The sequence below is a fragment of the Adiantum capillus-veneris genome, chromosome 22 (assembly GCF_014529385.1).
Source record: "Adiantum capillus-veneris isolate H3 chromosome 22, ASM1452938v2, whole genome shotgun sequence".
In the NCBI taxonomy this organism is placed as follows: domain Eukaryota; kingdom Viridiplantae; phylum Streptophyta; class Polypodiopsida; order Polypodiales; family Pteridaceae; genus Adiantum; species Adiantum capillus-veneris.
The window spans coordinates 131,834,430-131,848,717 of record NC_140952.1 but is presented as its reverse complement, the minus strand read 5'-3'; the positions used below and the strand labels follow the sequence as shown (position 1 = coordinate 131,848,717).

The 14,288-nt window shown below is 43.6% G+C and overlaps 1 protein-coding gene across 1 annotated transcript in view; it reads right to left on the bottom strand.

Annotated features, from left to right (window-relative positions):
- Positions 1-12,241, bottom strand: part of ACS (acetyl-CoA synthetase) — a 112,291-nt gene extending 100,050 nt beyond the window's left edge. Inside the window, exon 1 of the mRNA XM_086494740.1 lies at positions 12,008-12,241. Coding sequence (XP_086350866.1) covers positions 12,008-12,172 — 165 coding nt within the window. The 5' untranslated portion in view covers positions 12,173-12,241. The remainder of the gene's footprint in view (positions 1-12,007) is intronic.
- Positions 12,242-14,288: the final 2,047 nt, after the last annotated feature.

Below are 14,288 nucleotides of genomic sequence, written 5' to 3'. Positions count from 1 at the left end.
ATGCACGCGCATGTGTGGTTAGCTCACTAAGCTGCCATGGCCAAGGTGTCGGGTTCGAATCACCGGGCGGACATTGACCTGCATTTTTTATTGGACGTCTATCTCCCTCAAGATTCGCGCGTGCCACACCCGCCGTCGATCCCATGTCGAGGTCTTCATTAAAGACCCCGTGTTCTTTAGTCATAAGGCTAACACAACACAACACTAAGGTTTCTTTTCAAAAGCCAAAAACGCGAAAATGTATACTTATGGCTATGTCGCATAGGCCTACACTCCTACCACAGTACTTGACAACATATTTATTCTATCTAACATGCCTATATCAAGTTGATGAACAAACTTCTTTGTTTATTTGGGCACTTTCAATGTGGAAAGCTTTCCATTGTGTAGCTCCCTAAAACCTATGCGAAGGAATCCTTTTTTTTTTTCAAAACTTACAATTGTGAGTGGATAGTATTAAGACCAACAGAAATATACACCAACCTCGAGCTCAGACCGAGCCTTGAGAGTCAAAGGATTACAAGTTTTTTGCTTGACAGAGAAACCACAACTACTCCTAGGCTTTACTTATTACAAGATGTCATCAAGACATGTATTGTGCTAGACCAGTCCTCTGAGGCTTGTTTGCCTCTGATCATGTGGATCGTCACTCTGCTCTCTTGAATGATTTCACAAAAGCTCGCCACAACCAGATCCCCCTCAAACACGCGGCAATTCCTTGCTTGCAGACAAGAAGAGCAGGACTTCCCAACCTGTTACTACCAAAGAACAGATCAATCTTGAAGAACTTAATTTGCCATGTCCTTTGAATCCACTTGCATATTTTCCCAGCCATGCCACTAATTGCCTAGCATCCCATGAAAAGGTGGGCAAGGTCTTCACTAGCTATTCTGCACCCCGAGCAACGATCGGACCCGATTCCTCTTTCTACCTTGAGGAATCTAGATTTGTAGATATTCAATGCTCCTTGAGGAATCTAGATTTGTAGAGTATTCAATGCTCCTTGTGAGTTTTCTCTCACTAGTTAAGAGCGTGGTCACACGAGGCATAGTTGTCCGTTGCAGACAACTATGTCTACTAAGGCACCGTCATTAAATATTTCCAAAATTTGAAGCCCTACGTGGTCACGCGATGATACAGTTGTGTGATTGCACTCCCAGCTGCAGGATTTGAGGATGTCGTCTGCCAGTCAAAGCAAAGTTTGCGGACCCCACACGAGTGTGAAGGAGAAAGAGAGAGATTGTGTGGGTTCTGTACTCTGCCCACGAAGTATCTCCAAGCTTTTGAAGCTCTTCTGCATCACTCTCAATGCGCCAACATGCAGAGATTCATGCCATTAATTCTTTCTTCGGGAAAAGTTTTGCAACTATGCCAAAATCAGCATAGTTGCAATATCGAATGCATAGTTCTATGATGTCGACATCTCTCCTTCGTGTGAGCAATTCATAGCCATAGTTAGCAATGCAAGTTATTCACAACTATGCCTCGTGTAACCACTGCCTAAGTGGTTTCTACTCATACAAAATACAGGTCCGCAAGTTACAGGTGACCAGTCCTTAAAATCATGTGCATGTGTTCTTTTGTGATTTGATAGCAAGTCGACAAGCCTTTTTGTGTACTTGATCTCTATCATATTTAATTTTTCTAGTTGAGAATAAAGAGAAAATCTAAAGAATATCACTCTTTGGACTCATTATATGCACCATAAAGAAATATTTACATTTAAAATTTTAATAAGGGCGTAAACAAATACAATTTTTAAATTTTATGTAACTAAAGTCAAGAGACTTACAACAGATTCGCATGCCAAGCCACTGGGGATAAAGTTTACGTAAGCAAGCTTGGAGGGAAGCGTTTAATGAATGTTGAAAGCTAAACAGAGTGTTTGTCTTGTTCGTTGAGCAAGGGGGGGGTAACACCAACTATGCCAACCTTGAGAAAGTTGAGGGAGGAAAGCTTCGGTGCTAACACATGTTGGATAGAGGTAGCACGCTTGCATGCAAATGCGCTACTAGTTTGAGGCCACGATGCACCCATATACATTTGAATTCTCTTATAATTTATCTTTTTTGCGTTTTTGTGGTCAAAAAAATCTACCAAATATAAAAGTTGTGGGTACGTGTGACTGTGTGACAAGAGTAACCCTTATGGGGTCCTTTTCCTTATGGTTAGGCTTTCTTAAGCATCGTGGCTTTCTTTCCATGGAACTAGAAAGAAAATTAGTGTCCCTTCCGGACACTGGACAACGTACAATCAACAAATTTTTTTATTTTATTTTTTTCTATAAAAAGCGTTGGGAGTGTAAATTAGAAAGAAACCAGGTTACAATCTTCTGGAGGAGATTACAAAACCAACGAGGTACAAGTCAGGAGATATTGTTCGATACACATAGGGAGGTACTACTTTGTTCAAAATTACATCTGCTGTGGTTGGCATATCCTAGTTGCTTAATACAATCAATCACTCTCATTCACCAACTATTTCTATTAGGCAGTGAGCTGAGGACTTCGTGTCGCCTTAGCTTTTCTTCTTCTACTCTGTAGTCATCTATCAAGCAGGACCTCCTGTTGCTTGTTTATGTTTGCATTGTTGTAGTTTGAGTTACTTGGAACAGGATCAAACGTACAATCAACAATTTTCAATCTCCTCCACCATGGATTCGCAATTACAAGTGTTCAACCTTCAATTTGCATGTTAACAAAGCCTTCTAAAGTCAACCTTCAAGAAAGCCATGACTCATGCGGCATGCCTCATGTGTCTACACCTTTTCCGAACTTATTTCATAAAGTCTAAAAGTTGAATTAAACTATGAGGCTAACTGTGCTAAATCCTTTTTTTTTCTTTTTGCAAAACTCAGAATTGTGAGTAGATAGTATTAAGACCAACAAAAATATACACCAACCTCGAGCTCAGACCGAGCCTTGAGGGTCAAAGGATTACAAGTTTTCTGCTTGACAGAGAAACCACAACTACTCCTAGGCTTTACTTATTACAAGATGTTGTTGTAGTTTGAGTTACTTGGAACAGGATCAAACGTACAATCAACAATTTTCAATCTCCTCCACCATGGATTCGCAATTACAAGTGTTCAACCTTCAATTTGCATGTTAACAAAGCCTTCTAAAGTCAACCTTCAAGAAAGCCATGACTCATGCGGCATGCCTCATGTGTCTACACCTTTTCCGAACTTATTTCATAAAGTCTAAAAGTTGAATTAAACTATGAGGCTAACTGTGCTAAATCCTTTTTTTTTCTTTTTGCAAAACTCAGAATTGTGAGTAGATAGTATTAAGACCAACAAAAATATACACCAACCTCGAGCTCAGACCGAGCCTTGAGGGTCAAAGGATTACAAGTTTTCTGCTTGACAGAGAAACCACAACTACTCCTAGGCTTTACTTATTACAAGATGTTGTTGTAGTTTGAGTTACTTGGAACAGGATCAAACGTACAATCAACAATTTTCAATCTCCTCCACCATGGATTCGCAATTACAAGTGTTCAACCTTCAATTTGCATGTTAACAAAGCCTTCTAAAGTCAACCTTCAAGAAAGCCATGACTCATGCGGCATGCCTCATGTGTCTACACCTTTTCCGAACTTATTTCATGAAGTCTAAAAGTTGAATTAAACTATGAGGCTAACTGTGCTAAATCCTTTTTTTTTCTTTTTGCAAAACTCAGAATTGTGAGTAGATAGTATTAAGACCAACAAAAATATACACCAACCTCGAGCTCAGACCGAGCCTTGAGGGTCAAAGGATTACAAGTTTTCTGCTTGACAGAGAAACCACAACTACTCCTAGGCTTTACTTATTACAAGATGTCATCATGACATGTATTGTTCTAGACCAGTCCTCTGAGGCTTGTTTGCCTCCGATCATGTGGATTGTCACTCTGCTCTCTTGTATGATTTCACAAAAGCTTGCCACAACCAAATCCCTCTCAAACACGCGGCGGTTCCTTGCTTGCCAAATCTGGTGAAAGAAGTAGTACCTGATTATTTGAGTGCAGACAAGAAGAGCAAGACTTCCCAACCTGTTACTACCAAAGAACATATCAGTCTTGAAAAACTTAATTTGCCACGTCCTTTGAATCCACTTGCATATTTTCCCAGCCATGCCACTGATTGCCTGGCATCCCATGAAGAGGTGGGCAAGGTCTTCACTAGCTATTCTACACCCCGAGCAACGATCGGACCCGATTCCTCTTTCTTGTATCTTTACGCCCATCGGTAGAGCACCCCACATCACCTTCCACAGAAATATCTTCATATACTGAGGCCACCTTGGCTTCCAGATGTTCTCCATGACTCCCTCCCACCATTTTTCCGTCCAGTGCCTCTTCCATAATTTGTTGAGGGGCCTACACCAATTAGCTTGTGCATTAATGCATGGTAAAAGCCTTTAGAATGTGGTTTCCAAAAGAGGCTACTCCCGGGCCATCTCCAAGCGTCCCATCCAAAGTTGGATTCACAAATTGGCATCACCACCTTATCAAGCTCTTTTATCACCCTGTAGACTAGTAAGATCTCAAAGCCATTCAGTTGAAATTGGATGGCTAAAGAGTCAGCAATTTTCCAACACTTAGTGTTGCCATCCCAGAATCGCTCTAGTCAAACGAGCCCCTTATTATTCACATTCCTGGCCATTTCTATCCAATAGGGGCTTTGCGGTGGCCCCAATATTTTAGAGAGCCAAGGGGAACATTGCAAAATGGAGTTCTTAAAGTAACTGGTTGCCTCCCCCCATTCCAAAACTCAGATGCTCTTTTGCACTTCCTCATCAGTTCCCCTGAGAGTCCACCGGATCTAAGATAAGACCACTTCGAGGCGAGAAGTTTTTCGTTCATCACAACCCCCTTCCACTTTCCCCCTTTCGATCCCAGTTTTACTGCACCAAGCATTTCCTTGGTCATGATAGCCCAAGCTTGGTCATGTTTAGCCAGTGAGACCATAAATTTGGCACAAAGGGACTCAGCATGGGATACAGGGTTAAGAATGCCGAGCCCTCCTTGGTCTACCAGGCGAGCAACTACCTCCCATCTAACCCACTACCATGGGGCGGGAGGTTTTCTTGTTGTTCTTCCAAAGAAACCTTTTCACTGGTTTGAAGAATTCTTTCCAGTTACACTTAGCCATCTTGTGCACGGGGCTGAGAAAGCAATATACGGGATCATAAAAGCATTAATCACTCTAATCGGGCTTTGGAAGGGAAGGAGAACAAACTCCCATCTTCTCATTTTTGAGTTTATTTTTCAAGGACCCATTGAAATCTTTGCCTGTGGGTTACGTTCACCCCTACGGGGGCTCCTAGGTGTCTGAATACACTCCCTTTTGAAATAATCTCTCCTGTCCAGATTGAAGGGTCAAAAGAGTCGTTCTCCAACAAGGAGATAAGTCTTGACTTCTCTATATTGCATTTGGATCCGGAGGCCACGGCAAATATTTGCACAATCTCCAGAGCTCTCCTGACAACTTGAGGGCACGCCTTCAAGAATAGGAGTGAATCATCTGCGAACATTTTGGCCAGTAGTTGTTCATTGCCTAGTAATGCCCTTGAATCTCTCCCCGCGCAGCACTGACTTCGAGCATCGTAATGAGAGGATGCGACCCGATGGCGAAAAGCAAGGGGGCCCTTGCTTAATAGACCTTTTAACCTCAAAAGAGCCCACAACTCTATCATTAAACAGGAGCTCTGATTGGCTGCCAACGCCTAGTGTGCGTATGAGGCGACAAAGGTGAGGCCCAAAGCCTAGAGCTCCCATGACTTCTTCTATATAGGACCATTCTATTCTATCATAGGCTTTGTCGAGGTCCACCAGCTGCAGCAAGATGCACTCTTGCTTGGAGAAGAATGTATACTCTATTCCTACCATTGTTGCCAAAATATTGTCATATATAGATCTCCCTTTAATGAACCCATGTTGATGTGGAGAAATGATCCGACTCAGGAGGGGGGCAAGTCTGAGAGCGATAGCCTTGGCAATCATTTTGTATGCTACTGACATCATCGTAATGGGACGCCAATGTTTAAGTTGAGAGCAGCAGATCTGTTTGGGGATGGGCTTGATAAGCCCTCTCTTAACACTTGCATCCAATGACTCTTCGAAAACAGCTTGATTGGCCATCCGTGTGACTGGACCCTTGAGATCATCCCAAAATTCCCTGAAGAATTCAGCTGTCAGTCAATCCCAACCGGGGTACTTTTCATTGCCAAGAGCTTTTAGTGCCGCTGAGCATTCCTCCTCAGAGAAGGCCATTTCCATGCGGTTGGCTTCCTCCTGGGGAACCTTGTTTTCAACACTCCCAAGTAAAGACGCTTGAGCTTCTTCCACTTCCTGAGATTGGGTCTCTGGCTGGCCGATAATCTGACTGAGATAATTGAGCATAAGTCGACCCATCTCATCTTGGTTTTGAATTGTATTCCCTTTCTCATCCTCGAACACTTGCACGCGGCCTCGACTCTTTCTCACTTTCAGAGCCCTAAAAAAATGTGCTTGGTTAGAAGGCTCTGGTTGAAGGAAAGTTTCCCTAGAGAGCAATCTCGCCTTCTTGATTTCCTCCAGATGTTCGTTGGCCAGATGAGATTTAGCTTCAAGCCATCGCTTGCGCTCATCCTCGGTAGCCAGTCCGATAGCCTTCCTAGAGGCTAATTGCTCTACCTCCTCTGTGAGATGTTTGATATGTGCCTCATTGGCATTTTTAACCCGAGGACCCGAAGTTTTGATAGCTTTTTGTACACTCTGAACAAATAGATTCCAAGCACTAGGTTTATTCATCCCCACATCTTTTGCTTTCCCACCGCTTTCTTGGTGATGCTTTTGAAGAGAGGGTCTTTGAACAGGTGTGTCCTTGTAACCAGAAGCTTTTTCTCCCCTCTGCCCCCTCCCCCTTTATCTTTCTTAAGTTGTAAGTGTAATGGCATGTGCTCGGAGAGGCTTTTTGTTGAGATTACCTTCATCTCTAACGTCGATGAGATCCAGTCAGCTTGATTAGAGCAGTAGCATATGTCCAGCCGGGAGGAAGTGCGGGCATATTGAAGGCTTGTGTAGGTGAATCCAGGCATGTTGTTCCATGGGCCCACTTCCCACAAGTCTATCATAGCCCACTTCTCACATAAGCTTAGCCATTTAGACTTTTCTGAGCTAGCTAGTATACTGGCGGAGCCTGTTTTGTCCTTGCTTTTCTCGACCATATTGAAATCTCCAACCATCAGCCACTCCCCTTCGATCGGAGTATCCCTGAGCTGCATCCACAATTTAGCTCTATCCTTTGCGTTGCAAGGGCCGTAAACATTTACTACGGTGATAGGTTGATCGTCCCATCTGATTCTAACACCAAGGACTCTTCCGGAGGGGTGGTTTAGAACCATCTTTGGCTCCAGATCTCTGTCAGCAATGAACAAGACTCCACTGAAACCGTCTGAACCTTCCCCATAAAAGATAAGTTTTTTTTCCTACAGCTTGTTTTCTCTTGCTACGAGCATCCAAATGGTGCTTTTGGATGGCCCAACAATTCACTGCCTTCTCTTTCTTCACTTCTTCCCAAAAGAGAGTGCCCTTACCCCGGTTGCCATGATCTTGTTTCTCCACATCTTTATCCGAGTTGACTTTATTTTGGCCACCCTCTACCTTGCCAAGATTTCCAGTAGGCTTCTTTGTTGGATCTACTGCATTCGTGCCACCCTGTGGGGTAGCTTGTAATTCGCTTCTCTCCATCATCTGGTCTGTAGGCTTTAGCACCTCAGCGGGACACACCCTCGCATAATGCCCGAATTTGTTGCATTTGAAGCAGGCCCCGAAGAAAAGTTCAGAGGAATGATCTTTAGTCCCGCCCCAACATTCACCACCAAGTTCTTTGGTTGTGGCTTCCGCAGATCCCACCAGATACAGACCTTATTTGCTGCTACACCCGAGGCTCTGGCAGATGGGACAATAAGTGGATCACCAAGCGAAGCTGCGAGGTCCTTCAAGTTCTTCTTAAGCCATACGAGGAGGTTGACAAACTCTACCCATACTGGGCAAAGATCCTTGAATGCCTCGTTAGATTCAAACAGAGGGTCCCAAGGGAGCACGCACACCGACGTGCGATTGAAAAACAGCGGGCTTTTTGCCAAAACCCTCTCAACCATTGCACTGTCGTTGAACTCAACTGACACGAATCCTTGCGCTATATATTGGGTGAACATTAGCGAGCCGTGCTGATTCAAAACCAGTGGACTGCAGAGCCAGTACTGAGCTCAATTCTATTGGGAACTCTCCCCATAAACCCAAAGACCAGAGTGGAATTTGCAACCTCTGCAAGCTATCTTTTCACAATGGCAGGGGGAACAACCACCATAACGGCATCTTCCACCTCGACACGCTGCGGGAGCGCCTTCTTGAGTGCTTGGAAAGCTCTGTCCCCTTTGGCCACTTCCACAGCGTCCTCCTGCATCGCCGAATCTTCGTGCGACCTTTTGTTCAATGATAGTGCACACACGATTGTCGCTAGGTCTTTTTCCACCTGCGTCTTTCTTTGTTTCAGTTCCTCCTTACTTAGATTAGTAAGGGAGATTTGATTGCTATCATCGGTGCCCGGTTTTGCAAAGTCGCATGTCGGGTCGACGGCCTTTAGAACGCCAGACTACTCGATCGCCAACCTTTGTTTGCCTGCCACTGTTTCGGCGTAGGACGGCTTAGTGGAGCTCGCCATGGCGTGATGACAGGCCTCACCGACATCGAGTCCCAAAGGGATATTCACCTAGTGGAGAATAATCGCTTTTAAAAAAGCGAGTATTATCTCCGTTATAGCAATGAAAACTAACTCTTAGATAGCAAAGCGATTATTAACATACAATACTCATGATTCCAGCATGACAATAATCGCTCAATATAATGCTTCGCAAGAGAAAGCAGAGTAGGTTGATACTGGCTTCGTAACTGTGCTAAATCCTATACATGTTGAAGAAACCACACCACCTTTTGCCAAAGAGTTTGGGGGGATCATAAACACGTAAAACCCCCCCCCCCCCCCCCCCCCCCCCCCCCCCCCCCCTCTCGTCACTAATTGACACCTCCCTAGGGAGGTGGGATCAATGGCCCACAGTAGGCGTCTCAAGGCGGGTGTAATTTGGGTCGTTCGATTGCTGTTTGAACTAGGTGTGAACTCCGGAAGTATGTGCACCACACCGAATTCGGTGTGAACTCAATGTGAACAAAGTGTGAGCTTGGTGTGGACTGGGGAGGGTCTGCACACCACACCAAAATTGGTGTGAACTCAACGTGAACTAGGTGTAAACTTGTTCGCGACGCCGTGATCTATAAACTTACCACACACACACACACACACACACACACACCTTTCAACGAACGCGCAATAGCCTAGTGGTTAGAGTCAATTTTGTGGCGAAGAGGGTAGCAGGTTCAAGCCCTGGATTCGAAAAAGTGAGAATCTTTTGCATTCCATAAGCAATCCAATGATCACAATCAACCGGTGATAGTGAGCCATTGATGCCACCTCCCAAAAGGAGGTGTCAATTAGTAACGAGCACCCCCCCCCCCCCCCCCCCCCCCCCCCCCCCCCAAAACACACACACACACACACAAACATACAAGTCCATTCTTTAGTCAAAATTGTACATAAAAGAGAACAATCATCTTAGGTACATTCATTTGCTATTTAATGTAACAAGTAAAATTAAAAATTAAGATGTCTTCCTTTTCTATAATTTAAAAAACCTATATATATATATATATATATATATATATATATATATATAGAGAGAGAGAGAGAGAGAGAGAGAGAGAGAGAGAGAGAGAGAGAGAGAGAGAGAAGAAGAAGAAGAAGAAGAAGAAGAGAGTTTTAACATTGTAGGAAACTATCCCAAGAGACGTTATAGATCTAGCCGATGAGGGGAGTTGAACTGAAGACTTGTTATTCAAGAGGAAAATGGCATAACCAATCTACCACACTTGAGTGATAGGAAGGGTATTTCACTTTCTTCTTCTTTTTATTTGTACGCATGCACACACATACACACACCCAAGAAGAAGAGAGTTTTAACGTCGTAAGAAACTATCCCAAGAGACCTTAAAGATCTAGCGGACGAGGAGAGTTGAACTCAAGACCTGTTATTCAAGAGGGAAATGGCATAACCAGTCTATCACACTTGGGTGATAGAAAGGTTCTATCACCCAAGTGTGATAGACTGGTTATGCCATTTCCCTCTTGAATAACAACTCTCTCTCACTCTCTCTCTCTCTCTCTCTCTCTCTCACACACACACCCTGACATCATCCGTAAAAGACACACTAACACATAAAAAGAAGAGAAAACTCATGACAAAAATTTTAAAAAAATTGGTCCAAGTTTAATTCCAAAAGAACTTCTATTAAATCCTTTTAAAAATCTCATCATATCTTCTTTTCATAGAGCTAAATGAAAGCAATTCATAGATACAGAAAGCAAAGAACTAAGAAAAAGTAAAACTTATTATAGAAAAAAAAAACATTATCATATATTTTTAAGAAACTAGAGTAAACAATCACCTCATACATAGCCAACTCAAAGTAACTAGTATGTGACCTGCGCATTGCTTGGCTAAGAAAAAGTTATACCTTACTCATGGCAATCTTGCTCTCCTCTATTCCACAATGACATGTAAATGCATATGATTCTTGCTAAGAAGAAGTTATACCTCACTCATGGCAATCTTGCTCTCCTCTATTCCACAATGACATGTAAATGCATATGATTCTTTTTTGAGCTTTTGGAGGTCTTTGATACATGCATCTTGCATCAACTATTGCTCTAGCTACTTACTCTATGGCAAGGTCTTACAACTCATACATTGTAGCTACTCCTCACATTATAATTGAACAAACTGTAAATTTTCCTTTTTTATTAGCATTTTTATATACTTTTTCTAGGGCAAGATCCAGTAACTCATGAGATGTAGCTACTCTCCGAAACTCATAAATACAACAGCTTATCGCGACAGAGAGAGATTGTCTTTGTCGTGGAGCGCAAATGTGAGAGCACGCGTTTACGACTCCCACGAGATCCAGTAACTCATGAGATGTAGCTACTCTCCGAAACTCATAAATACAACAGCTTATCGCGACAGAGAGAGATTGTCTTTGTCGTGGAGCGCAAATGTGAGAGCACGCGTTTACGACTCCCACGAGAGAGAGAGAGAGAGAGAGAGAGAGAGAGAGAGAGAGAGCATGTGTTTGCGAGTGGTATCCTCCGTTGCAGCTTTGCATCTTATCGATCCTGTCCATTGACACCTCTCTACCTCCCAATCCATTCACTTGGACCTTGCCTCCATCGTCTTCATGTGGAAACCACAACTCTCTCTCTCTCTCTCTCTCTCTCTCTCTCTCTCACACACACACACACACACACACACACACACACACACACACACACACACACACACACAGGCAACATCCCTCAAAATCTTGTCATGCTTCGAGGACAATCACCTTCTCATGAGAGGAAAGAAGAACACATATCACCTTCTCATGAGAGGAAAGAAGAACACATATCACCTTCTCATTCGAGGACAATCACCTTTCTCATGAGAGGAATGACAATCACCTTCTGGTCAACTCCTCGCAGCACTCACTGGCATGGCTTCTATGCGAGTTGCAGCGCTTGCCACCTTCCTCTCTCTACTCACCCAACAACTGCGATCTATCACGTGTGATGTGCCTTGCGCCTTTTGTTAGTTGCATTCCTCTCTACTCGCCCACCAACTACAATCTACCACCTATGATGTGCCTTGCGCTTTTCATCTGGTGCATTCCTCTCTCAACTCGACGCATCGTTGCCCAACGCACTTGCCTTTGCTAATCAATCAAAAGAGGCATCTTTCTTGATTCTCTATAATGAGTATTTTCCGAAATCGTAGAGACATCTATGTACCATACCTTTTGCTTCAAACGCTTGCCTTGATATATTCTCCTAAAGGAACCTTACTTCCATAAAGATAAAGACAATACGATGCAGTGGGAGTGCTGACCTGATCTTTGGAGCTGAGGAGGGCGGTGCGCTTGAAGGAGGGGCTGGCCTCCAACAGGTCCTTCTCTTCTGCGCCTAAAGATTCGCCAAGAACTTGCAAATTGCCCGAAGCCACCTGGCTCAACTCAGGCTCCTCTGAGCGATGATTCGAAGCAGCAGCCGCCATCAGGTTGGACAGAGAGAGAGAGAGAGAGAGATGATGAGAGTGAAGGGGGAGAGAAGAGGGCAGCACCAGAGCGACTCAGTCGTATTAGCTGTTCAGCTTAGCTCTAATTTGACTTTTGTTTGGATGGGTTTGGGATTGTAAGGTCTTATGTGGGCCAAAGTTGCGTTTGTCAATTTGAAAAGTCATCAGGACGAATCCGGCGAAAGCCTGGGCTCAATTTTTTATTTTTTATTCAAAGACTTGGTAAACCTACATATGAGATATTCTAGAAGCAAAGTAATCATATTTCAAGGTTTTTACACTAAATTTCTCAAAATTTTGTATGTTTTCTCACATCCAAATTTAAAACATAGAGGTAAATCTTGTTGGCTCGTTTTGAAAATTCCAAATCGCAAGCACTCTGCGAGAAAGTCGCAAGCAAGCCCGTGGAGTAGGTCTCTGGCTTGATATACACGAGCCTTCAATACACCAACACGTCATCTCGTGTGGATAGGTGCTACATCTTCCACCAGGTAGATTGGCCTCCCCTCTCTGTGATGTTATGTGTCGATACCTCCAAGAGTATGTCGGATCACTTTCCCCTGGAGCTTCACATAGCCAGGGCTAGTAATGATGCTTGCTACCCAGAGGGAAAAAAGAAGAAATTAGTCTCAAGGAATCACCTCTTTAAGGACCCTCTCTTTAGATCCTTAATTAAGACGGCTCTTTGCAAACTAAGGCAGGATGTGAAAGCAACTGACCCTCGAGACTGGCCCTCCTTGGTGCGCAGAATCCAATTAGCGATAAAAGGAGCATGGCCCAAAGGCTCGAGAGGTCACTAACATAGAGCTGAAAGAAGAAGTTGAGGAGCTCTCCAAAAGAAAGCAAGAAGGAAGAGCTCTTGAGGATGAGCACAAAAGATGGCTTGAGGCCAAAGTGCATATCGCTAATTTGCAAGCTGAGAAGATCAATAAGACCCGACTGTTGGCCAGAGAGCTTGCCATCAAATCTGACCCCGTAACTCTCAAAGTCAAAAGAAGAAGGGACTCTATTACAACAATCATTGACGAGAGGGGGAATGTAGTAAGAGACCAAAATGCTATAGCGAAGCTCATGCTTGACCACCTCAATCAAATTTACTGATGGTACAAAGATTATATGAGCTTATGCATGAGAATTGGAGCAAAATATAATCAAGTCGAAGAGGTTGGTTTTGGGCACCTACTTGCTCTACTCTTTTTATTTCTCATTAGATAGAATCTCCCCAAGATCCTTTAGGATCTCCAATTAGCATGTCCATCCACGTCACATCTAGAACCAACCTTAATGAGTAACATTTGAACTCATTACATAGATACTATGAAACTCAAGCTAAACCACTAGGCTATACACCTTGCGTGCCCTTAGGCCTCCCTTAAGCACTAAAAAAAACAAATATGCCCCCCCCTACCCTCCCCCCCCCCCCCCCCCCCCCCCTCTCCCTCTACCCTACCTACCCTATCGCCCCCCCAACCCTTCCCTTTTCCTTTCTCCCCCCGCCCCCCCCACCCTCAAACACCCAAACTAATTAATTAATGCCTTTATGAAAAAGTTGTTTCGGGGACCTACTTGGGCCTTTTCGATGCAAAACAATTCCCATTGTGTAGTTCCCTAAAGGCTCTCCATTTTACGTGCATGAAACCTATCTTGAGGATGTAAATCTGTATCAGGCCAGGGTGTTCAATGCTCCCAATGAGTGTTTTCTCTTTGCTAAGTCGGTTGCTACTCATGCAAAACATAGGTCCACACGCTACAAGTGACCCAATCCTTAGAAATCATGTGCATGCGTTCTTTTGTAATTTGCTAGAATCTTTGACATATTTATTTTCTCTAGTTGAGAATAAACAGAAACCTAAAAAATAATAACCTTTCGACTCATTATATGCACCATAAAGCAATATTAAACCTTGAAATTTTAATTAGGGACGTAAAATTCCACCAAATTATCGCCCCTCCCCCCCGCCCCCCCCCCCCTCCCCCCCCCCCCTGGAGGAGCAAATACAGTTTGTTTTTTTGTTTTTTGTTCAAAACTCACAATAGTGAGAGAGAGAGAGATGTATTAAACCAAAAAATTACATTACAAGACATGCTCACATCT